Source organism: Phoenix dactylifera, chromosome 1 (assembly GCF_051530095.1).
Source record: "Phoenix dactylifera cultivar Ajwa chromosome 1, Ajwa_hap1_PhDact_Kaust_v1.1, whole genome shotgun sequence".
Taxonomy (NCBI): domain Eukaryota; kingdom Viridiplantae; phylum Streptophyta; class Magnoliopsida; order Arecales; family Arecaceae; genus Phoenix; species Phoenix dactylifera.
This window is the reverse complement of record NC_143190.1, coordinates 13,262,892-13,285,302: the sequence shown is the minus strand read 5'-3', so window position 1 is coordinate 13,285,302 and position 22,411 is coordinate 13,262,892. Positions and strand designations below refer to the sequence as shown.

General features: G+C 40.7%; 2 protein-coding genes and 1 non-coding gene across 4 annotated transcripts; 1 reads left to right on the top strand and 2 right to left on the bottom strand.

Annotated features, from left to right (window-relative positions):
• Window positions 1-385: 385 nt before the first annotated feature.
• On the bottom strand, window positions 386-5,076 carry LOC103720663 (putative prolyl 4-hydroxylase 7). The gene is made up of 5 exons (XM_039120081.3): window positions 4,953-5,076; window positions 4,769-4,883; window positions 2,548-2,723; window positions 2,415-2,475; window positions 386-778 (listed from the first exon to the last, which is right to left on the bottom strand). Exons 2-5 carry the CDS (start codon window positions 4,857-4,859, stop codon window positions 471-473), a joined length of 636 nt encoding a protein of 211 aa, XP_038976009.2. The 5' UTR covers window positions 4,860-4,883; window positions 4,953-5,076; the 3' UTR covers window positions 386-470.
• Window positions 5,077-8,928: 3,852 nt separating this feature from the next.
• On the top strand, window positions 8,929-12,863 carry LOC103720680 (putative prolyl 4-hydroxylase 6). Of its 2 annotated transcripts, XM_039120080.3 has the most exons (7): window positions 8,929-9,121; window positions 9,230-9,287; window positions 9,400-9,504; window positions 11,731-11,788; window positions 11,865-12,040; window positions 12,116-12,176; window positions 12,489-12,863. In XM_039120080.3, the coding sequence occupies exons 1-7, from the start codon at window positions 8,991-8,993 to the stop codon at window positions 12,794-12,796; spliced, it is 897 nt and encodes a 298-aa protein (XP_038976008.2). In that variant the 5' UTR covers window positions 8,929-8,990; the 3' UTR covers window positions 12,797-12,863. The 2 variants fall into 2 exon arrangements, with proteins under 2 accessions (XP_038976008.2, XP_038976007.2); XM_039120079.3 differs by having other exon boundaries at window positions 11,865-12,176.
• A 9,128-nt stretch (window positions 12,864-21,991) lies between these two features.
• On the bottom strand, window positions 21,992-22,100 carry LOC149768494 (small nucleolar RNA R71). The gene has a single exon (XR_016398562.1). It is a non-coding gene; the product is annotated as a small nucleolar RNA R71 (small nucleolar RNA).
• Window positions 22,101-22,411: the final 311 nt, after the last annotated feature.

Here is a 22,411-nt window from a genome sequence, read left to right as displayed (position 1 = left end):
AACTTGGCACCAAATCTTTAGACTGCTTCGAGGCTCAAATGAATTTCGAGAGGAACACTCTTAAGAGCATTATTTGATCAGCACAAATTCTGCTCAGCTAACTGATGATTGCATTTATTTTCATGTGCATTTTTCTGGCTCAAAAAGACTTGACCAAATCTTTAGACTGCTTGGATGCTTTGAATTGCTTCAAAGAGGAGGGCAGCATGAAAAAGAGGACATAGATTGAAGCAGTATAAAAAATGTAGAGGGAAGTTTCAGAAGGTAGACAACCCAGATCTTATGGACAATAGCAGCTGACCTGTGGGCTCTGGTAATTACTTCTAAGAAATACAATTTTTTTAATAATGGTTTTAAGATTCAACTGTTAGCTTAAAAGGAAGAATTGAGTGGCATTTCAAATGAATGTCCTGCTTTTCATTGTTCTACTTATATGCACTGAGCAGCAGACTTATAGCATGAACCAGAACCTATAATTCACATACCCTGCAACTCTTCCTACAGAATCCCTGCAATTCTTTGGTTCCTACCATGTATACAGGATTTTTTTCGCACTCCCCTGCAGCTGCCCAATGTGGGCACCATACATTCTCATCTGAACAATCACTTCTTGGGCTTTGATTCTTCAGAATGTCAAACGATCTCACATGAATCCATTTTGTTGCAGACCATTTTTCTCTTTCTATGACCGGGCAGCTTCCATGCAAACTTCTTGTATCTGTTGTTGCATTGACATGAAGGCTAAAAAAAAGCAAAGCGTCACCCTGATTAGGTTTCACTGCAAGAAAAAATAACAGTGAATGGTCAAGGGAGTGTTTATCATCATCAGCAGCAGCAGCAGCACTTAATATACAAAAGAATAGCAATCAGATTTTACTAGAAACCATGATCCAAAGGCATTGAATAGAAAACAACTTTGCATATTGCCATGACATCCTTTTACCTAGAAACATAACATTTGATGCGGCACCAACTTGTGCAAAGTACTTGTTGCTGGAAATTGGACCCGGGGGCCGCCGCGAAGCCGGGGAAGGAGGAGCTCCGCTGCTACAGGGGGCGGACGGCGGTGCGCCGGCCGGCTGCGTCCTCCGCTGCGGGGGGGTGTGCACGTCCTGTAAGGAAAACCGGTGGCCGGGCTCCCCGGCGCCGGCCCTCCGATGCCTAAGTCAGAGGGGACAAGTATGTGGAGAGAACAGGGAAGAGAGTATATGGAGAAGACAGCAAGAACATTTGGATAAGATAAAGAAGACGAAGAGGATGATGTCCTCAATTGCGTCTGTGCTTCCCGGCGGGTTCAGTCCCGGGGATCTGTTTCCGTTTTTGTTCTCCTCCCCCTTGGTTCTCCCAGGTTCCCTTTTATAGGAGGGGATTACGTTACCTAGGAGGTAACCAGGGGATTTGTCCCTGTCTGTGATAATTGGGCACGATTTGGCCCATTTATGGCGTAGTGGAGAACGGGGCCGAATCAGACCGGAACCAGGGAGTTGTCACGGTCGATCGGACCTGTTGGAGTGGTTGAACCGCCGGCCGTAGCGGGCCTGGGGTCCGTGGATGGTAAGTGCATTTATTACCGAATGAACCGGCGGTCAGGGAGAGCCATACGTTCTGATGGTTCAGTGATCCGAAGATCGTCTTGGGCCGTGTTCATTAAATGACTGAGTGCATCGGAGACTTGAGAGAGTCTCGTGCATTAATGGCAGGTCGTGCCGAATACCTGCGAAGATCTTATGCCTTGATGGCTTGGAGATAGTGGCAGGTTATAGTGGAGTTGTCAGGTCCCTTAGAGGGTTAGGTGGAAATTGGATATTTGGTTAAGGCATCGGCTCGGCAAGAGTGCCGAGCCGAGCTGGTCGCCCAATGGGGCGCCCTGTGGCGGGGTTGCTTCAAGTACTCCTGGTCGGCGCCCTTTAGGCGAGCACCTTCTATCAGAGCGCCTTGGCGCTGTCTTTGGTCGGCACTTTCTAACCGAGCAGCTTTGGGTGGGGCACCTCTTGGCGCGCGCTCTGGTCGACGCCCTCTAGTCGAGCGCCTTCCTGGTCGGCATCCTTCGGCCGAGCGGCTTTCCGGTCGGCGCTCTTCGGCCGAGCGGCTTTCCGGTCGGCGCTCTTCGGCCGAGCGGCTTTCCGGTCGGCGCTCTTCGGCCGAGCGGCTTTCCGGTCGGCGCTCTTCGGCCGAGCGCCTCTGTGGATATATGACTTAGGGTTTTTCCCCTAACAGTACTCATTCAAATCTGAAGTCCAATTCTGAAACTCCCAAGTGCACCAACATGGGTTACAAAATATGCCAATCCCAGTTTTTCTTCTTCTTCTTCTATTTTTTTGTGGTTGTGAGTTTAAAGTTCGTAAGTAAACTTTAATCAGATGATAGGTTGTTTTAGGTAACCAAGTTTTTCAAAAGCAAACGTTACAAGGTACCTGCATAACCAGTTCTTGCACAGTTGGACCAGGTTTCATCTTTGAGTTGAGAAAGTCCACCCTGCAATTGATGCACAGCACTGTTATGAGGGAGGGACATACATTGGATAACAGCAAGTTCCAGTTCATTTACCTCTGCAGCTGGAAAGATGGTTTCCCCACCCTTCTTAACATCAGATAAGTACATAAGCACCGTGGCCAATCGATGACCTCCACGTTCTATATTGGACTTGTCAGTAAAATAATCAACATGAGGTCCATACTTTTGATCTTTTTCATAGTGTAATACTTGCATAGGCTCGGCATTTTCTGATCGAGAAATGAGTATGTTAGAAGAAAGAAAGAGGAATGTTCAAATTAACCAAAAAGGTAATGCAATGCTATCTTCAGGAAGGAAGGTCCAGGAAGCAACCTTGCGTTCAATTCTTGTAACAATTTCATCCTTCACAACAAAAAAATAATATAAATTCCCCATTTAATCATAATCATAGTTGCATCTACTGTTGTTATCTGTAAAAAATGCAGAGTATCTCTGGATAGGAATATGTATCATTGTTCAACTGATAAAAGTCATGCTCTCTCTCTCTCTCTCTCTCTCTCTCTCTCTCTCTCTCTCTCTCTCTCTCTCTCTCTTATTTTGTGAAAGTGGTTAGCTCAATATTCTTTCTGATCAGCTGTATCTCTGGTTTCTAATGTGCATGAGCAAGGATACTTCTCTGAAATAGTATGCTCATGACGAATATCTGACATGCAGTGGATGCTGATACACCTAGGGTATGGCTAACACATATCAGCATTTACCATGAATGTATTCTTACTGCCACCTAAATCGCATATCCACACCACTTATTTCAGTAAAAAAAAAAAAACTAAATCAAATTCTACTTTGAAAGAGGCTGAGTTAAATTTGGTACATATCTGAATGCTTATGTTATGTGACTGCCCTATTTGATTACCTGAAATAACTTCAGCCAACAGGTCCATCAACGCAGATGTGTTGGCCATCCTTTCTGCCAACATGTTTATTGGGTGTTCGACCTCAAGGTTGGAATCATCGGCGGCAGCTGTCATGTTTTTTTCATGATAATCTCCTTCCTTTCAATCATGACAATGTCTTAATGCCAGCGCAACATCCTAAACCACCACTACCTGCTAGCGATCAACACTGCCTGCATAATAATTTAATTGCCTGGATAAAATTATTTTGTTAGGCCATTTTCTCTATTTATTTAAATAGTTATTTGGTCCTGATTCACTCTCTATCTCTGTTGCTAGGTTAGTTAGCTTGGGTGTAAACATGACTGCTTAAGTTTATTCTAGTAGCATTGATTACCATTTTCAGCAGAACTTGAATCTTAAGTCAACTTTTTGGGTCAAATTTTGGTATTCTAAAGCAAAGGATAAATTCCTGAAGGTTGGGGGCAATGTCTTTAGGTCAATGGTTGAGGTTAGAGTTTCTTGAAGGCTTCAAATCAACAGTCCCCGTTATCTTTAGGCCCATTCTGAATTTTTTTTTTCTTAAAATTTTCCATGTTAATAGCGTCTATTGAACCTCTGGTCAAAAGCTCTGATTTTGCCTGTGGCTCAAGGTTTTAGGGTGGAATTATCCAAAAATCCCTTCGTTATAGTCCACCTCCCATTAATCCTTCTATTCTTCTTCTTCTTGATCTATCTCTAAAAGATATATTTTTCTTCTTCACATTAACCACAAATATTATTATATGAGAATTTCACCATCACAATGCAATTTCACCATAACAAACTTTTCTTATCATAGACTATCCATAGTCAAGATCAGGAGAATCCTACTGAGATGACTTTCTAGTTCATTTTTTTCATTGATTAGAAACTGGAAACTTATAATAAGTTCCTCTAAAATCATCTCCTTCGCAACATCATCTAATTTTATTGATTTTGAGCCTTCGAAACCCAGATCAAACAATCTACTGAAGAAAATTGAATACATCCTGTCATCCTGAGCACAAGAAAGGTACTTTCTCTTAAGCAAACAAACAAACAAAAAGACGAAAATTTCAAGAAGGGATCATTTCGATCTTTTGATCCTTGAGATATCGATAGGAAAATATAATGCTCTGGCAAAAATTATCAGTTCTCTTTCTTTCAAATAGGCCACAAATTCCTTTTGCAAATTCCGCTAATGTCTCAGAAAATCACAATGGTGCCATGATTCAATTGGTGATCCATATCTGGACAAACTTATCAGCAACAGCAAGCATACATCAAACTGTGCAGTTCAAGATCATAGCAGATAATGCCCAAACAGCAACGAGAATCAGAAGAAACTGCCGGAAAAAAAAAGAATAAAATTTGTTCTTGAGATTGATCGAACCAACTTTGGCCAATCACCTGGCGCTTGCTGAGGAACATGCCGGAGCTCGTGCGGATTTCGTTGATCACGGCCGTCCCCGCGTCATCCACCACCATGGATTTCACCAGCTTACCCCTCGCCTGCTCTTAGAGAGCCCCCATTTCGCATTCAAAGAACTGAAAACAGGGGAAGGAGAAGAATTCTCTTACCAGTTCGATGAGGTGATCGCATTCCTCGTGGGAAAGAAAGCCTTTACACAACAACGCCCTGCACCAAAGCCGGAAGAAGAATTGCGCTATCAAGAAACGAGAGAAACAGGGAAGAGAGAGAAGGAGAGAGATCAATACTGAATAGTGAAATGATTCGTAACATATTCATCATTTATTTTTATTTCTTAATTTTTTATAATTAGATATTTTTATTGTTTTAATTATTAAAGTGAGTTATTTTTATTTTTTTTTCTTTCTTATTATATTCTGGAGGTCAGACCAAGATCCAAACCTCCCTTCATGTACCATTTTGATTTAAATTAATAAACTGGTAGGGGTCTATGCCAAACCTCCCACCATTAAAGTGGCTTTATATTAATAAATCCTTAGTTCCCAATATTTATTAATTTATTAAAAAAATTTATTTTCATTTATTTTAAGAAGGACGAGCCGTGCCTGGCCCAGCCCAGGCCCTCATGGGCCGTTCCGAGCTGGTTCGCGGGCCGTGCCGTGCTTGGCCCACGAATCGTGCCAGCCCAGGCCCTTATGGGCTGGGCCGGGCTCGGCCTGCGGGGCCAGAATTTCGTAACCCAGCCCGGGCCCCTTTTATGGGCCGTGCTAGGTATGGCCCGCTTCGTGCCGGGCCGGGCCGGGCTTGGGCTTAGGAATCCCACCACGGGAGAGGATCGGAATGGAAGCGAAGAGGAAGGAGAGGGAGTGGAGAAGACAGTGGAGTCCCATTTCGAGGGGAATGGAGAGGAGAGGGGAATAATGGCCATGGCGGTGTAAAATTTTTTTTCATTACAAGGAGGGAGTCATCGAATGGAGTACATGCCGGTCGAAATTGCAGCGCTCGTGCCCGCGGCAAGGAGGTGCTGGCCCTCGCAGGGATGGCAATTGGGTGAGATAGAGATGGAGTCAAATGTCCAACAACTAGGTGTATTTATAAATCAAAAACTAAAAAACAAACCTTCTTTTATTTATAAGATAATATAATTTGATTATTATAATCTATTAAATAGACAGGTCAAATTGGATTAAACAAGTTAGAGGTTTTATGCATGCTAAATAATACATGTTAAAGAATCTAAATAAGTTGAAATAGATTTGCAACACATCGAGTGGTAATTGAGTCAACTTGATCCAATTATTAAACATGTTAAAATAGATGAAGTAGGATACGAACCAAATCTAGTTGATAAATTAGCTAAATTGAGTTGACCAGTTTATGTCTCGTTTCTGTTTTATGCCAAATCTTAATGTGCTTATTTTGGGTTGATTGAGTCAAAGTTCTAAGTCTCAATGAGATGGGGTTGTCTCGAGAACATGAGACTTAGAGTGGGGTTCCACAATCCATCCATGAGGAAAAGAGGAAGAAAAAAGAAAGAAAAGGAATGAAAGAAGAAAGGAAAAAAAAAAAAGGAAGCAAATAAGAAGAAAAAGAAAAGAAAGAAACTAAGAAAGAGAGAAGAAAATGAAGGGAAAAAATAAAAAAAAAATGAAAAAAAAAGAAGGGAGAAGAAAAGGAAGGAAAGAAGGAAATAGGAAAATAAAGAAAGGAAGGAAGAAGGAAAAAAAAAAGAAAGAAAGAAAAAGATAGAAAAAGATAAGGAACAAAAAAAAATATTGTTTGTTTGAAAGGAAAGTAGGAACTATTGGACACATCTCCATAAGATAACCTACATATATATATATATATATATATATATATATATATATATAATTACCATCCATTATCTCTAGTTATAGCTAAGGTAGTTTTTTTGATGGAAGGGCATTCACCACTCATAAGGTTATGATTATCTGATAAAGGTCCTAGTCTAGCCTATTCAAGCTTGTGATATTCATCGGTTTTATGGCTTTTACGGAGGCACAGAATATAAGATATTTTACTCTTAAAGTTTTCTTGTTGGTTTGTATAGAGAGTGGGAAATGCTGATCAACTATTTGAACAATCATGGCTAAAGGTAGGTATTACCAATATTACCATTGTACAAAAATATTTTGTTTGTGATATTTTCTCACAAAAACCACCAAGTTTCTATTGATTTAAGCAAAAGAATACAAAGTTCTAAAGCTACCAAGAGGGCATGGCAGAAATCGAAAACAGTAAGGGTCTGTTATAGATGAAGTAGATAGATATATAGTAAGAAAAACTAAAAATAGAGGAGCTCCAACATTAGAAAAAATGAAAAAAAAAAAAAGAAAGAAGGGAGAAGAAAAGAAAGAAAGGAAAGACGGAAGTAGAAAAATAAAGAAAGGAAGAAAGAAGAAAAAAAAGAAAGAAGCAAAGGACATAAAAAGATAAAGAAACAAAAAAAATATTATTTGTTTGAAAAGAAAGTAGAAACTGATGGACACATCTCTATGAGATGACATATATATATATATATATATATATATATATTCCATATAATTATGGGTGGTTGGTCATAATAACTATCTATTATCTCTAGTTATGGATAAGGTAGTTTTCTTGATAGAAGACGCTCACCACTCACAAGATTATGATTATCTGATAAAGGTCCTAGTCTAGCCTATTCAAGCTTGTGGTATTCATCAGTTTTATGGCTTTTACGGAGGCACAAAATATAAGACATTTTACTCTTAAAGTTTTCCTATTGGTTTGCATAAAGAGTGGGAACTCTGATGAACTATTTGATGGAGCTCCTCTGATATTACCACTATACAAAAATATTTTGCCTGTGATATTTTCTAACAAAAATCACCCAATTTCCATTGATTTAAGCAAAAGAATACAAAGTTCAGAAGCTATCAAGAGAAGAAGGCAGCAATCGAAAGTAGTAAGGGTTTGTTATAGATACATAATAAGAAAAGCTGAAAATAGAGGAGCTCCATCATTAGGTAAAAGTTTTTTTGCCCAAACTATAACACCAATGGAGATTAGCAGAGTTGACAACAATAAATGATTAATGTCACCACTATCGCTATCACCATCGGCACCATAGCTGGTAAATTCACCATATTGCAATAACTATCACCTCTATCATATAGTTGTCGCCCCTACCACCAATACCACAACTGGCTCCACTCCTACCATTGTTACTATCATCTCTATAATTATTACCATGTTTATATTTTTAAAATAGAAGCTTGGTGTGTAGAGCTCTTTATATGCAATATAGATATCGGTATTAATTATTCTAGTATTAATTAACCCGGCAGTCATTAAAATTTATTATTTAATATGCAATACAAATATTAATAATAATGGTATTATTTACTTGGCTGTTGTTAAAGCTTATTGTTTAATGTATAATAAAAATTTAGCTATTGGAGCCTTCTATTTATTATAATTTATTAAATTATTATATTACATTTTAAGTAATAATTAAAATAAAGAAAAAAATGTATCTCATGTATCGCATGGAGCCAATATTATTGATACCGTTTTTAATGACCAAAGTTTCTGAATATAAATTCTTATTTAGAGTTTTTTATTTGCCATATAAATTTTTGTTTGGCTATTATTAAATATATTATTTAATATGTAGCAGAAATTTGCTATTGTAAACTTTCATTTATTGTAATTTGTTATATTATTACACTACATTTTAAAAACAACTAAAAAAATAGAAAAAATTCATATTTCATACATCATGCAAGACTGATATCCATGATGCTCGTATTAATGACAAAAATTTCTCTTTGGAGGTTTAGATCAAGGTCTCTACCTTTTATATAGATATCAGTATTAATGATGGAAGATTTTGGTCGGGTATCGCTAAACTAATCACTTGATATGCAATAAACTTTTTACTATTTTATTTATTATAATTAATCATATTAAAATATTAAAATTTAAAAATAATTAAAAAATTGTACTTTGCTCACTGCAAAACTAATATTTTTAAAAACTCAAAATAAAATACAGAGAGAAAAAAAAAGGAAATAAAAGCATGCGACAACCCATCCGATGGGCGCAACTCCCGCTCCATTCCCTCTATGAATCGAAAGAAGAGCCTGTACCACCATTACCTTATTTTCCTCCCCTTCGCGTTCCCCCCTGTCAAGACGATGGGACTCCGCTTTCCGTTTCCCTTCTCCTTCCTCTTCTTCGCTTCCATCCCAATCCTCGTCCATGGAGAGATTCCCGAGCCCAGTTTATACGACCCCCAAAGGGTCACCCAACTCTCCTGGCGCCCCAGGTACCGGTATCTTCTTGTTGTTTCTTTGATTCTTTCTTCGAGAGAGAAATTTCCTTTCTTCTTGAAAGCAGAACACCTCTGAGCTCGTCGGAGTTGGTTTTGGTGCAGGGCTTTTTTGTATAGGGGTCTCCTCTCCGACGAGGAATGCGATCACCTCATCAAACTGGTGAGAGGAATTGGCCTCTCTTTTTTATTTCCCTGTTTTTGTTCGGCCGATGGCCAGAGAAAAGAAACAAAAAAGAGGGGTTTTTGAATGTCCGTGGGCTCTTTGAGCGCAGGCCGAGGGTCAGCTGGAGAAGTCGACGGTGGTGGACAACGAGTCGGGGCAGGGTACGATGAGCGACGGCCGCACGAGCTCCGGCACATTCCTCGATAAGCAACAGGTAACGTGCTAGATTTTCTTGCCTAGATTCGTTGCTTGCAAGATTAGAATCTAAATTTTATCGCATGCTTTCATCTCCGAGCTGAATTGCAAAATTGTTTCTTTGTTTTCCTTTTCTCATGATCGGTGATGATCTCATACAGTACTGTTTGATGTCATAATAGTCCCTCCTTCTTGAATCTTTCTTGGTCTTTCTTAATGATACCTGCTCAAAAGATAATTTTTTTTTCTTGCATTTGCGATGCACTTAGTTTATTTTATTTTCCCCCCAAAATTGTTCAACATAGGTCACCAAGATTGAAATTTAATTAAGTCGTATCATGTTGCACTGGACATGAATTTTTATGGGAATTTACAATGGCTTTCTGGCTTTTTATTTAAGAACGTTTGAACTAGAATTTCGCCTTGTAAGGATTCTCCTGATCTTGGAGATAGTCTATGATGAGCACAAAGATTATTATGGCAAAACTGTATTCTAACAATAATTTTTGTATAATAAGATTTGTTGTTAGTGTAAAAAGGGAGGGAAATCTCTCCAAGAGAGCCACTAAGAAGAAAAAGAATAGAATAATTAGTAGGGAGGATTAAGAAGGGATTTGTAGAAAGTTCCATTCTAAAACTCTAAGCTATAAGCAAAACCGAGCTCATCAGATCTCCACCAAAGGTTCCATATAAGCTGTTAATAGGAAAAATGAGCAAAACTTTGGAGTGAGCCTAAGTATAATCATGGCTGTTGATATTAAGCCTTTAGGAAACTCTATATCTCAACCATTGACCTCAGACATTGTCCCCAACCTTTAGGAACCAATCCTTGCTTAAAAATACCAATACTGGAATGAAAAAATTGACTCAGGATGCAAGTTCTGCTTGAAATGGTAGCTAGTGCTACTAGAATAAAGTATAGGTAGTTGCTTTCTCCCCCAACAAATAATGTAATTGTCCTAGCAATTGAAGTAAAGAAGGAACCAAGACATAATCTCTAAAAAAAAAAGACTCTTGCTCAATATACAATTCAGCTGAAGGAAATTAAAAAAATAAAATAAAGCATGGAATATTTAAATGAATATTAACAAATAGTGGTAAAATAGGATATAGCAAAGGCTTTAAGACATTCTCCTGTTGAAAATGAAAGGGATTGTCAAGAAAAAACATCACAAATAGTCTAGATGGTTCCAACCTCATGGTCAAATTGCAGAAAGGATAGTCAACATATATGCATCAATGGACTTGTTGGCCAAAGTTATATCGATGATCAAGGAAGGTAGTCACATAAACATATGCCTTCACAGATCTACAAATGTTTAAGATGGTTTCTTTTGAATTAGAATTTTTATTTAATTTTTCTTGAAAGAAAAGGGTGTGGAAATGTGATTTATTAGGTAGTTAGAATGCAGTCGTTGAAAGTGTCTTGACATGTATCAGCTGTATCCTAGGTGCATCAGCATCCAATTCTTGTCAGATATCATCATGACTATTTTAGAGAAGTTTTCTTGCTTCATAAACACATGAGCACTAGAAACCAAAGATACAGCTAAGTAAAAAGAACATTGAAACTAGAGACCAACATACAACTCACACTTATTCACGTCTATTATACTTATCCAAAATAGAGTCTCGGCTTGTGCAGAGTTCTCCATTCACCGTATGGATGCCGGTTTTAATGATGCTGATATTGATATACTCGGCCATCGCTAGTGTTCATTACTTAATATACAACAGATATTATTGATATTGGTATTAATATGCTCGGCCATCACTAAAATTTATTGCTTAATGTGCAACAAAAATTTGGCTATTAAAATCTTCTACTTATTATAATTTGTTATGTTGCCGTACTACATTTCAAAAATAGTTAAGAAAAGCAGAAAAAATATACCCGCGCATCGCCCTGAGGGGAGGGGGTTTGAGGGGTGGTGATATTAATGGCGCTGGTATTAATGATGGAAGCTTTTGCATGGAGGCTCAGCTTGTGTAGAGTTCTTAGTTTACCATGTAGATGTTGGTATTAATATTTAATATGCAAAACAAATTATTAGCTATTGAAGCATTGTATTTATTATAATATGTTATATTACTATATTACATTTGAAAAATTGTTGAGAAAAAGAGAAAAAATCGTACCCGACATATTGTGTGCATATTTCTCTGTATCTCTAAAGATAACTGCAGTAAATGCAACTATAACTTGTGACTAAATGCAAAATTAATGAATTATTTTTGCTTCCAGGATGAAATTGTCGCGAGAGTTGAACGCAGGCTTGCTGCTTGGACCTTCCTTCCAGAAGGTAAGATCATATTTCCTTTTTCAGTTAATTTAGTTATTCCGCTTTCTTTCTTCTAACAGACTTATTTCTTAATCAGAAAATGGGGAGCCTATGCAAATACTACGGTATGAGAAAGGTCAGAAGTATGAATCTCATTTTGACTTTTTTAATGACAAATTCAATATAGCACGTGGAGGTCATCGATTTGCTACGGTGATTATGTACTTGTCTAATGTAAATAAGGGTGGGGAAACCATCTTTCCATCTGCAGAGGTAAATAATTGGTATCTCTCCTTTTACCCAATCAAAATGTCTCTCCCTTATAACAGCAATGTGAATCAATTGCAGGGTGGAGTTTCTCAATACAAGGATGAAACCTGGTCTGACTGTGCAAGAACCGGTTATGCAGGTACCATGTGACTTCTATTCCTGAAAAACTTTACCTAAAACAACCTATTATCCGATTATATTTATTACGTAAAACAACCGGTTATGCAAGTTGGTGTAGCATCAAATGTTATGTTTATAGTTAACGATGTCATCCAATTGCTCGTGCAAATTCTTTTCCAGTAAATGTCTTGAAGTTGTGGTTTCTAGTGAAAATCTGATGGCCATTCTTTTGTAAATTAAAAGCTGTTTTTGTTGTCCTGATGCATCTGACAAAAATATAAAAATCCCTGCCTTCTCCACTCACTGGTATATTTTTTTTTTTTCCTTGCAGTAAAACCTAATAAGGGCGATGCTCTACTCTTCTTCAGCCTTCACATAGATGCAACAATAGATCCAAAAAGCCTGCATGGAAGCTGCCCGGTCATCGAAGGTGAAAAGTGGTCTGCAACAAAATGGATTCATGTGAGGAACTTTGACCATCCAATTAGACAAAGCTCACATGTAGGATGTTCAGATGAGGATGAGCACTGCCCAGAATGGGAAGCTGCAGGGGAGTGTGTGAAGAATTTTCTATTCATGGTAGGAACCGAAGACTTTGATGGATTTTGTCGGAAGAGTTGTAGGGTATGCAAGTCATAAGCTCTGGTTCATTCTATGGAGTCTGTTGCTCAATGTGTGTTAATTAATAATATTTAATCATAATGAAAGAAGGAGATCCATTCATAACTTAAAAAGCTTTTTAGCAAAGCTACAAACTGAATCTTACCCTCTTGAACAACAGCATGTCATATATTTTCTTGCACATCATCAAATATTTGTTATTTCCAAAAGGCACTAGTATCTCCATGAAAACTAAGAATTATTCAGTAGAGCCTGAAGGCTGAGCATCTAGCGTTTATAAGATCCCAAGTTGTCTCACTTGTGAATCTCTGCTCTGCATTCTTTATACTGCTCTACTTAGTCCCCGTTTTCCCCTTCAGTGCAGTGCCTGTGCGGGGACAAGGTTGATCATAGAATCAAGTACCTGAAGAGCAGAGTTCTGATTTTGGAAATCCTTCTAAGCCCACCCATGAGGATCCTTTGACCGAATTTAAGGGCATTCTTCAGGCCTTTTGTTTGGTCATGGTTTACACCAGTATGTGAATCCTAATTTATCATAGGATCTCAGATTTTGTTTCTGGGTTTTTATGTTTGACCTCCATGTGTATCCTCTCTTTTATTTTCTTTGGGTTTCCTGATCTTTTAGCCAACTCTATTACTGGTGCAGGCAGCCTGGTAGGGGCTTCTTCAATGTAGCTAGTTAGCCTTTCTTGCTGCCTCTGGGTCTCCTAGACATCCCAGTTTGTTTCCATTTCACTCACTTGTCGAAATGAAGCTGGATAGCTCTCTCCGCAGAGTGGGAAAAAGATTAGGAGAATCTTAATCCCAGAAACTAAGAACCCTTTTAGCCATAATCCTCATGGCAAATTCATAGCTAACTGACCAATCCTTAAGTAGTTTGTTAGGGAGTCCTCGGAAATGATGACAAAATGACTCTCACCAAAAACATCTGCCATACTCTAGATTAGAAGCAATTCGTCGTCCAAGTTGTTGATTCATATGTAGAATTAAGCCGAGATCCAGAGCTATGGCTCACATCGGGATGAAGGTTACTCAAGTCAACATCAACACAAATCTGGAATATTTTAGGGCTTGTTTGGTTCGCGGGAAGCATTTGGAAAAAAATAAAAATATTTCGATTTCCAGCTCACGGAAAAGTAGCTTTCTCATATTTCTCATGGGAAAGACTTTCCCATGAAACGTGGAAATCATATTCCCACGGAAATACAACTTTTCCGTATCTCTTTTGAAAACTCCAACCAAACAAGAGGCATTACTTTACTTTTTTCGTTGACCACACTTTTCCCCTTCTTTTTCCGCGAACCAAACGAGCTCTTAAGGATAAGTTTAATTAACTCACTCTCGAGTTCATACTATTTCTTGTTTTGGTAAGTCGGATATATCATACCGTTCTAGCATGAATATACCCAAGAAAGTTAGGAAAAAAAGATGACGAAAAGGGGCTGCAACAGTGTCGTAGCTCTCACAAATCTAGCCATCGGAGTGCTGTGCAATAAACAAGCCGACCCAATCAGTTGCATTGTTTGTCTTATGGTAAGTATGAGAAACTTGAAAGGCCACATAGTCCCTCAGGAGGTCTCTAATGTCCTGTAGCAGCAGGTGCTCTTCTCCGCTCTCACGTAGCCATAAATTCACCTGATCACAGTAGCCGAATCACCTTCCAAATAGATGCGCTCAGCTCCCAACCTAACCCACGCATAGGTGATTTCTTTCCAAGCAGCTCTAAGCTCGGTTCCTAAAACAGAACTATCATAGAGTTGACTCCTCCAACTGCGATCAGTCTAGAGTCAACGTTCTTGATCACAAAACCAGCACCTCCTCGACCCTCCTCCTCATACACACTTATGTCGAAGTTTAGTTCATACTATTTCTTTCAGATGTGGAGGCCCACGAAGCTCTCTGGTCCTTGGGCGAGGATAAGGCCTCGGGTCCGGATGGCTTTTCTCCAATTTTCTTCTAGAGATATTGGCATATCATCAAACAAGAGGTAATGGCGGTTGTCCAGCAGTTCTTCTCGTCCATGATGATGCATGATGAATGGAAGCGGACCTTCATCACCCTTATTCCGAAGAAGCAGGATCCAGTGGAGCTGCGCCACTATCGGCCGATCAGTTTGTGTACCATCCTATACAAGGTTGTGGCGAAGATCCTGATCCAGAGAATGAGGAGCGTCCTGCCTAGACTCATCTGCCCGGAGCAGAAGCCCTTTGTTGGGGGGCAATCCATCTCTGACAACGTGCTCCTTGCCCATGAGTTCATGTCCGACCTCTAGAGGGAGTCAGGGCGCAGATGTTTGATGGGTGTCAAGCTCGATATGGAGAGGGCCTACAACAGAATGAGATGAAATTCCACGACTCATTCCTTGTTTTGATTTGGTTTTCACCCACTTTGGATCAGCTGGATTCAGGGTTGCATTCTGACCCCGTCATTTGCCTTACTGGTGAATGGCTCCCCTTTGCAGTTCTTCGAGTCATCGGTAGGGCTAAGGCAGGGGTATTCTCTCAGTGATGCAGGACCAGTATCAGGGTCGGCTCAGATCTCGCATCTACTATTTGTTGATGATTGTCTACTATTGGCCTGCGCTACGAGACAATCAGCTCAAGCTATCCAGAGGATTCTGGAGGGTTATTGTGCGGTGTCTGGACAATAGGTGAATTTGGCAAAGTCAACCATTTGCTTTAGTCCGAAGATAGGCCTAGGGGTGAAGGCCGCCATCAAGGGCATCATGGAGATTGGGGAGCAGGAGGATACCTTGAGATACCTCGGGGTCCCGATCACAGGCCGATAGCTCTGCAGAAGGGAGTGCTCTTCCATGGAGCTAGACATTAGACGCAGACTGAAGGGTTGGCAGGCAGGCGCTCTGTATATGATGAGTAGATTTATTTTGGTACGGTCAGTTCTGAGCTCGATCTCTGTTTATCTGCTATCAAATACTCTGGTGCCCCTTGTAGTATTGCGTTGCTTGGAGCAACTGTTCAAAAGCTTTATTTGGGGATAGCGTGGAGACATCAGCAGCCTCACCTTTTAGCATGGGAGTCTATCTGTCAGTTGTCTAGTAGAGGAGGATTGGGTGACCAGGCTGGTAGCCAGGTTTCTTCTGGAGCTAGAGAGTTTTTAGGGTTCTTTGTTGAGGGCGAAGTATGGGGACCTGGCAGATCCGACAGTCTTCCATACCGGTCGAGGATGCTCCTTTATTTGGAGGGAGATTTGTGTCAGCGCCCCAGTGCTGCTCCCGGCGATAAGATGGGAGGTCGAGGATGGGTGGGCTATCAACATGCTGGAGGATAGGTGGCTATCCGAGGTGCCTCTATAGGGTTGGCCCACTGACCGACCACGGCTGGCTGGAGAGCTGTAGAGTCTGTGACCTGTTTGTTTTGGGGGAGTAGGGGTGGGACGAGGACCTTGTCTGGTAGATATTTGGAGAGTAGGTTCTATCACTAGCGACTCCTATAGGGGGTAGTGGATAGGAGAGTCTTGAGCATAACTGGGAGGTTTATGGTGAGAGCTCAAGACCTATCTGGGGTGGTCGAGAAGTCGTCGGCTTAGTAGATTGAGGGGAGCTGGATTTGGAGGCTACACATTCATCCTCGTGTGGCCTTGTTTATATGGAAGGTGACATAGCGTTGTCTGCCTACCAGAGGTGTGCTGGCTCGGTAGGGAGTGAGGATCCCCTCGATCTATGCGGCTTGCCCGGAGGTGGAGGAGTCGATCTTCCATGTCCTTATTGAGTGTCTGCGGACTGATCAGATTTGGAGTTGCGCCTCGGCCTACCCCAATCTACGGCAGGGGTGGACATCGATTGAGAATTTTCTAGGCTTCCTAAAGGCTTCTTTGAGGAGGCTCGGCCTAGTGGAGAGGGAGACTTGTGCTACCTATCTGGCCTACCACTGCTGGCTAGATAGGAATGCCCGGGTCTTCGAGGATGGCAGCGCACATCTGAGGGTGGTGGTGGACCGAGCTCTACTACATGCGGTGGAGGTTCTCGACACTACTGCGTCATCATCGGTTGGGATGTTTAGGAGAATCTGGGGCCCCTACTCTGCTCTAGTAGCATTCAGGATAATGCTTATTTCCCAGGAGCCCCCACCCCTGGCTTTCTCAAGTTGAATTTTGACGGTAGTGTTGACGAGGGAGGGAGCAATGGAGGTGTGGAATTTGTCATCAGAGACCATGAGGTCAGACTAGTGGTGGCCGAGGGTCAGCGGATCTTCAACACGTCTGCCATCAGCACTGAACTTAGAGCCGCATGGGAGGGCATCACCTATGCGAGACGCGTACTGGGTGCTGATCGCATCTTCCTCGAAGGGGACTTAGCTACGGTGATTGAGTAGATTCGAGGTTGGGATTGCACTACTAGGGGAAAGCCGCTGCTCCACGACATCCACAGACTACTGGAAGAGTGTGGCTCCTATCAGGCCACCTATATTTATAGGGAGGCAAACGATGCCGCAGACTGGGTTGCCTCCTTTGCGGCTCACTACTCTGAAAACGTTTTTTGGGCCAACCACGAGTCTGTGCCTGAGTTATTATGTGACCTTCTTTTTTCTGATTTTGTTAGTTGTATTCACACTTGTTGTGTATGAGCCGCCGTTGTACTAATATATATATATATATATATATATATATATATATATATATATATATATATATATATATATATATAAAATACATTGCTAGAGCAATAAAAGTGACTCAGATTCTTTGAAGCCATCTAATAATTGGCTTTGGAATATGTTCCATAATACAGCCCCTACACCAAGCTGTTAAGTGCACATTTGTGCACATTTTAGCACTCTTTTAACCTAATTTTCTAAAGTTCTCCTGCATATAACTCTTAAATAGATGTATTTCTTTATTTTGGTTTTCTTATTGTAATTGAAGGTCCTTCCGGGCTAAGCCTACCTAAAATCCAGGTCACTCCCTATCTTTCCACTGCATCATCACGATTCGTCCCTATTGTTATGGACAGAAGCTCATCTAACCTAATTACGATCAGGCTTATTTCAGCTATGGATCCCTTCTCTTTGCACCACTCTCACTTCATCACAAAAGAAAAGACCTTTTTAACCTCCAATCCCATAAATAATAGCTGAAATTACTATTCATTCCTAAAGTTACTATTCATTGCTGAAATCACTGTTCATATGAAAAGTGTTCCGTGAAGACACTGTTCATATGAACAGTGTTACGTGAGGAAACTGTTCATATGAACAGTGTTACGATACAAAACTTGTTTTTTCACTATTTTTCTTATTCCTCCCGCGCTCCCAGAATTTTTCCAACGTCCCAGCCGTCTGCATCTCCTCCCTTTTCGAGTGGTCTCCGCATCCCTGGCCCCACGATGCACCCTAATCTCTTCCATGATCAACGTTCCCAGCGATCCCACTGTGCTCTTCAGCCTCCCGCGTCCATCCCGTGATGCATTTCAGCCTCTCAGCATCCTATGGCCCAAAGAAGGTAGTCCATGTCCTCCTCCCAGCTTCTTCCGCCCGTTACAGCCGCATCCAGCATCATGTGTGATCCCAACATGGCCCAAAGAAGGAAATCCAGAAGCACCATCTTCAGCTTCATCCCGTGCGACAACAGGGGAGAAGAAATGGTCCCACGATCAGCCGTGCCGTTCCGCGTCCAAGCTTCCTTCCCAAATCAGCATCGCATGATCCCAGCTTCATCCCGATTCGACACGCCTTCCTCCCAGCAACGATTTCGTGGCATCCTCTTTCGCGTGCGACCCGGACGATCGCCTCCTCCTAGCGATCCTGCAGCATCCCAGCTCTTCTGCACATCCCAGCGCATTCACAGCAGCAGATTAACGGCCTCTTCTTCCGTCCGCATTTACAACGCGTCAAAGCATGCCCATTTCCTTCTGCGTTTTAGCATCCCAGCCACCTTCTTCTTCGGCCCTCCCTGATGAGAGCACAAAAATGTGATCTACATACCACTTAAATTAGTCTTATTGTTAACAGATGATGATAATATCGTCGAGTTAAATTGTATTTTGTGTTTCGCATAGTCTTATCATAAATCAGAGATAAAATGCACATTTGGTACAGGTTTGGTTCAGGAAGATGCTTAACCCAAGCTGTGCGCATCCAATCTCACCATATCCTAGTCGAACCCGCCATCATTTATCAAACTCACAATTATGGGCAGCAGCCAGGCCTGACCATATTAGTGCGACACTTGGCGACCATCCACATGGAATGCACCAGAAATATCCAAAGCCCATCCTTCCGCATCAGTCTGCATCCCAAAACACCCAAAGCACCGCATCCTCTTCCTCGTGATTCTCCTGCGAAACTAGCGAGCAGCACCCCACATCATTTTCTTTCCCCGTAATCCCAGCTTCCAGATCAAGCAACGCAACGCCCGTGATCACCGCCCAGCCAACCGCCTCCTCCACGGTGTCCGCCCGAGCTCGTAATCCCAAGCATCAGCGACCGTCCGGAGTCTCAGATCCACGGCGTCCGAGCTTCTCCCCCACGAGCAATCTTCCGTGATCATCCTGCGATCACCTCCCAGCATCATGCGTCCGTGAACCGCGTCCAATCGCGTCCGCATGCCAACCTCCAGCCCAAAATCCAGCCACGGATTGACACCCTCCACCTCTGCAGCACCCGTTTCTTCCTTCTGCAGCGCCCCAGCAACGAATCCATCTTCCGCGATCAACGTTCGAGATCCCTCTCCTTCCGCCTGTGAAGCACCACAGCAGCCGCTATCACCGCCCCGGCTGTCCGCGTCCTCCTCCGTTCCAACGCTCGTGATCACCTCGAATGGGAGGCGGTGAAGATTGTTCTAAGAAGGGGGAAGAAGAGAGGCGTGGGAGAGGCGTGCGGCAGTGGTTTCAAACAAAAAAAAAAGAGAAAGGGAAACAGGGGATGCCCTGTTTCCAAAAAGAAAAAGAAAAAAAGAAAAAAAAAGAGTGAGAAAGGGAGAGATGTTGGTGTTTGTAATGGCTTGCTAAAATCCTTTGGTTAAGGGTGATGGAAGAACCCTTGATTTGTTACTCTCTTGAAGTAAACTCTGAACCTTGGTTTTAATTGAGTTACATCTTTTCATATGTTCTGATTCTCTCCTATTTATTTATTAGATAGATTCATCATGTTTTATATTTATTGATGCATGGATTGCTCTGATATTTGATTTGTCGTAGACATAATTGACACGATGAATGCTTAAACATTGAGTTCATGTATTCAAATGATATATTTCATAATTAGAATTATTTTATTTATTTGATCCTTGATCGAGAATCGCTGAGTTTATTTGTTGAAAGTAATATTATCAAGGGGGATTCCGGATCCCTAACCATCTCTATCTTATTGAACTTTGTTTAATTCATCTATTATTCGCTGCTTTTAATTTCAAAAAAATCAACTAAAAATTACATCGAAAAATTACGCTAATAATTCATAGATCGTTCCCTGAGGAATCGACCTCGGACTTTCGAGTTATACTACTTGTGCGATTCTCCTGCACTTGGGAGAGCGGTTTTATTTTTGCACCAAGTTTTTGGCGCCGTTGCCGGAGAACAGCTGATTTATTAGTATAATTTTAGATTTAATTTTTACCTTAGCAGTTAGTATTTTTCTTTGAAAAAAAAAATTAAATTACATCTTTACTACTATTTTTAATTCCCTGCACAGTCTGCATCAAACTCTGATATCATAGAAATTAGCCGTCTGATTTGACTCAAATTTGGTCAGCTAGTGCAAGACACATTGTTCAATAATCGGAACGGTCTGATTGGCATTCTGAGACTTTTAAGACCATTATATTAATACGAAACCTTGCTGCTTTCTGCTTTGAATTTTCTGCATTTAATTTTTTTAGAATAAGAAATTTATTGTTATCATAACTTATTAACCCTTGTTGCTAATTGAAAATTTAGAAAAAAAAACTTTAAGAAAAGATCAAGGGTGATTATTCAAAAATTTAAAAAAAAAGAGGAAAAACCTAAAATTTCAAATTTTAAATTTCAAATTTCAGAATTCAAATTTCAAATTTCAGACTTCAACTCATAAAATTTAAAAAAAAAATAAATAGATAATTTGCTTGACACCTATTCAATGAAATTTAATGTCATGTCATAAAATATTAAAAAAAAATCTCTTGATTGTTGCATATAGTATAAGGCATCAGCATAAAATATTTCCCATATTCTAAGGGCTGAACCCGTTTAAAAAGATAAGGTCGGGATTTCATCACTCGTCCTTAGCCCAAAAATCACCCCAGTGCATAAATATCCTAAGCTTAACTAAAATCAACTAGACGTTGGCCCCTAAGGACATTCGAGCTCAATAGGATGAAGACCACCGAAAGTTGCACCAATTTCGCTCTGTGGCTTAGTTGATGTCTAGGCAAGCTTTGTCCCTATAAGGGAGACAGTTCATCTGTTCGAGGCAAGTGAGTTTTAAGTGGGACCTTTGCGAACGCATCGTGACCCCTCCACTTACCTGGGAGCTTACCTGGTCAACTCGGTTTATTAGACCGGATTGGAGGTTTAGGTGCCCTCTTCAAACCAGTTAGGAGCTGTCTAGAAATTTAGAAAAAACATTAGAAATTGAGGTGTAATGTTTTGTTGCATGTTTGATTGTGAATAGGATTTTTGTTTTAGGATGTCGTTTTAGGATATCTTTAGTTGGTACTTATATTTTTTTTTATTATTTAAAAAAAAAGAAAAAAAAAGAGAGGGAATTATTTTGCATGTTATAGTGGAATAGGGACGACACCGGTCGATTAAGTCGTACAACTTTAGATCATCCCTTAGGACATACCCCTGAAATTCCTTCTCAATATCTCACACCTTGTGAGATGGCTGATTTAAATGAAGATGCGGGGAGTCACCACAATCGAGAACGAGAACCCCATGTTATGACTCTAAGACAATACCTACAACCGGCTAGGACTAGTCAGCCTTCATGCATAATTTTTCCTGATAATGTAGGACATTTTGACATCAAACCAGGGGTAATCCAATTGCTGGGTTAGAGTCCGAAAGTCCGTATCTTCATTTAAAGAATTTTGAAGAACTGAGCATTACATTTAGAGTGCCAAATGTCACCGAGGATGTTCTCAAGTTGACATTGTTTCCTTTCTCTCTAAAGGATAAGGCCAAAACATGGCTAAACTCTTTGCGACCTAGATCAATAAGAAATTGGCAAGATATGCAGAGAGAATTTTTAAAGAAGTTCTTCCCCACACAAAGGACCAACTTTTTGAAAAGACATATTAGCAATTTTCAACAAAAAGATAATGAAACATTTTATGAATGTTGGGAAAGATTTAAAGACCTTCTTCTCTCATGCCTTCATCACGGATTCGAAACTTGGAGAACCATTAGCTTCTTTTATGAAGGTTTATCTCCACAGTTGAAACAGTTTGTAGAGACCATGTGCAATGGTAGATTTTTAGTAAAACACCCTGATGAGGCGTGGGAATATTTGGATTCCCTTGCTGAGACTGCCCAACTTTGGGATAACGGGGATAGAAATAACAAGTCTTTGCCTAAGCCTACTAGCTCTGTACAGGGAGGCCTTTACAACCTCAGAACTGAGGATGATCTTAATGCTAAAATGGCAGCCCTCACTAGGAAGGTAGAAGAAATTGAGCTTAGGAAGATTGAGCCTGTCA

Excerpts from the sequence above, each read along its gene's own strand:
- LOC103720663 (XM_039120081.3), bottom strand. The coding sequence starts at position 4,859 with ATGGTGGTGGATGACGCGGGGACGGCCGTGATCAACGAAATCCGCACG. Across the intron at positions 2,724-4,768 it reads GCGCCAGGTGATTGGCCAAA|AAAATGCCGAGCCTATGCAA; the intron begins GTTGGTTCGATC and ends TTTCTCGATCAG. Across the intron at positions 779-2,414 it reads TGCAAGAACTGGTTATGCAG|TGAAACCTAATCAGGGTGAC; the intron begins GTACCTTGTAAC and ends TTTTTCTTGCAG.
- LOC103720680 (XM_039120079.3), top strand. The coding sequence starts at position 8,991 with ATGGGACTCCGCTTTCCGTTTCCCTTCTCCTTCCTCTTCTTCGCTTCC. Across the intron at positions 9,288-9,399 it reads GCGATCACCTCATCAAACTG|GCCGAGGGTCAGCTGGAGAA; the intron begins GTGAGAGGAATT and ends CTTTGAGCGCAG. Across the intron at positions 11,789-11,864 it reads TTGGACCTTCCTTCCAGAAG|AAAATGGGGAGCCTATGCAA; the intron begins GTAAGATCATAT and ends TTTCTTAATCAG.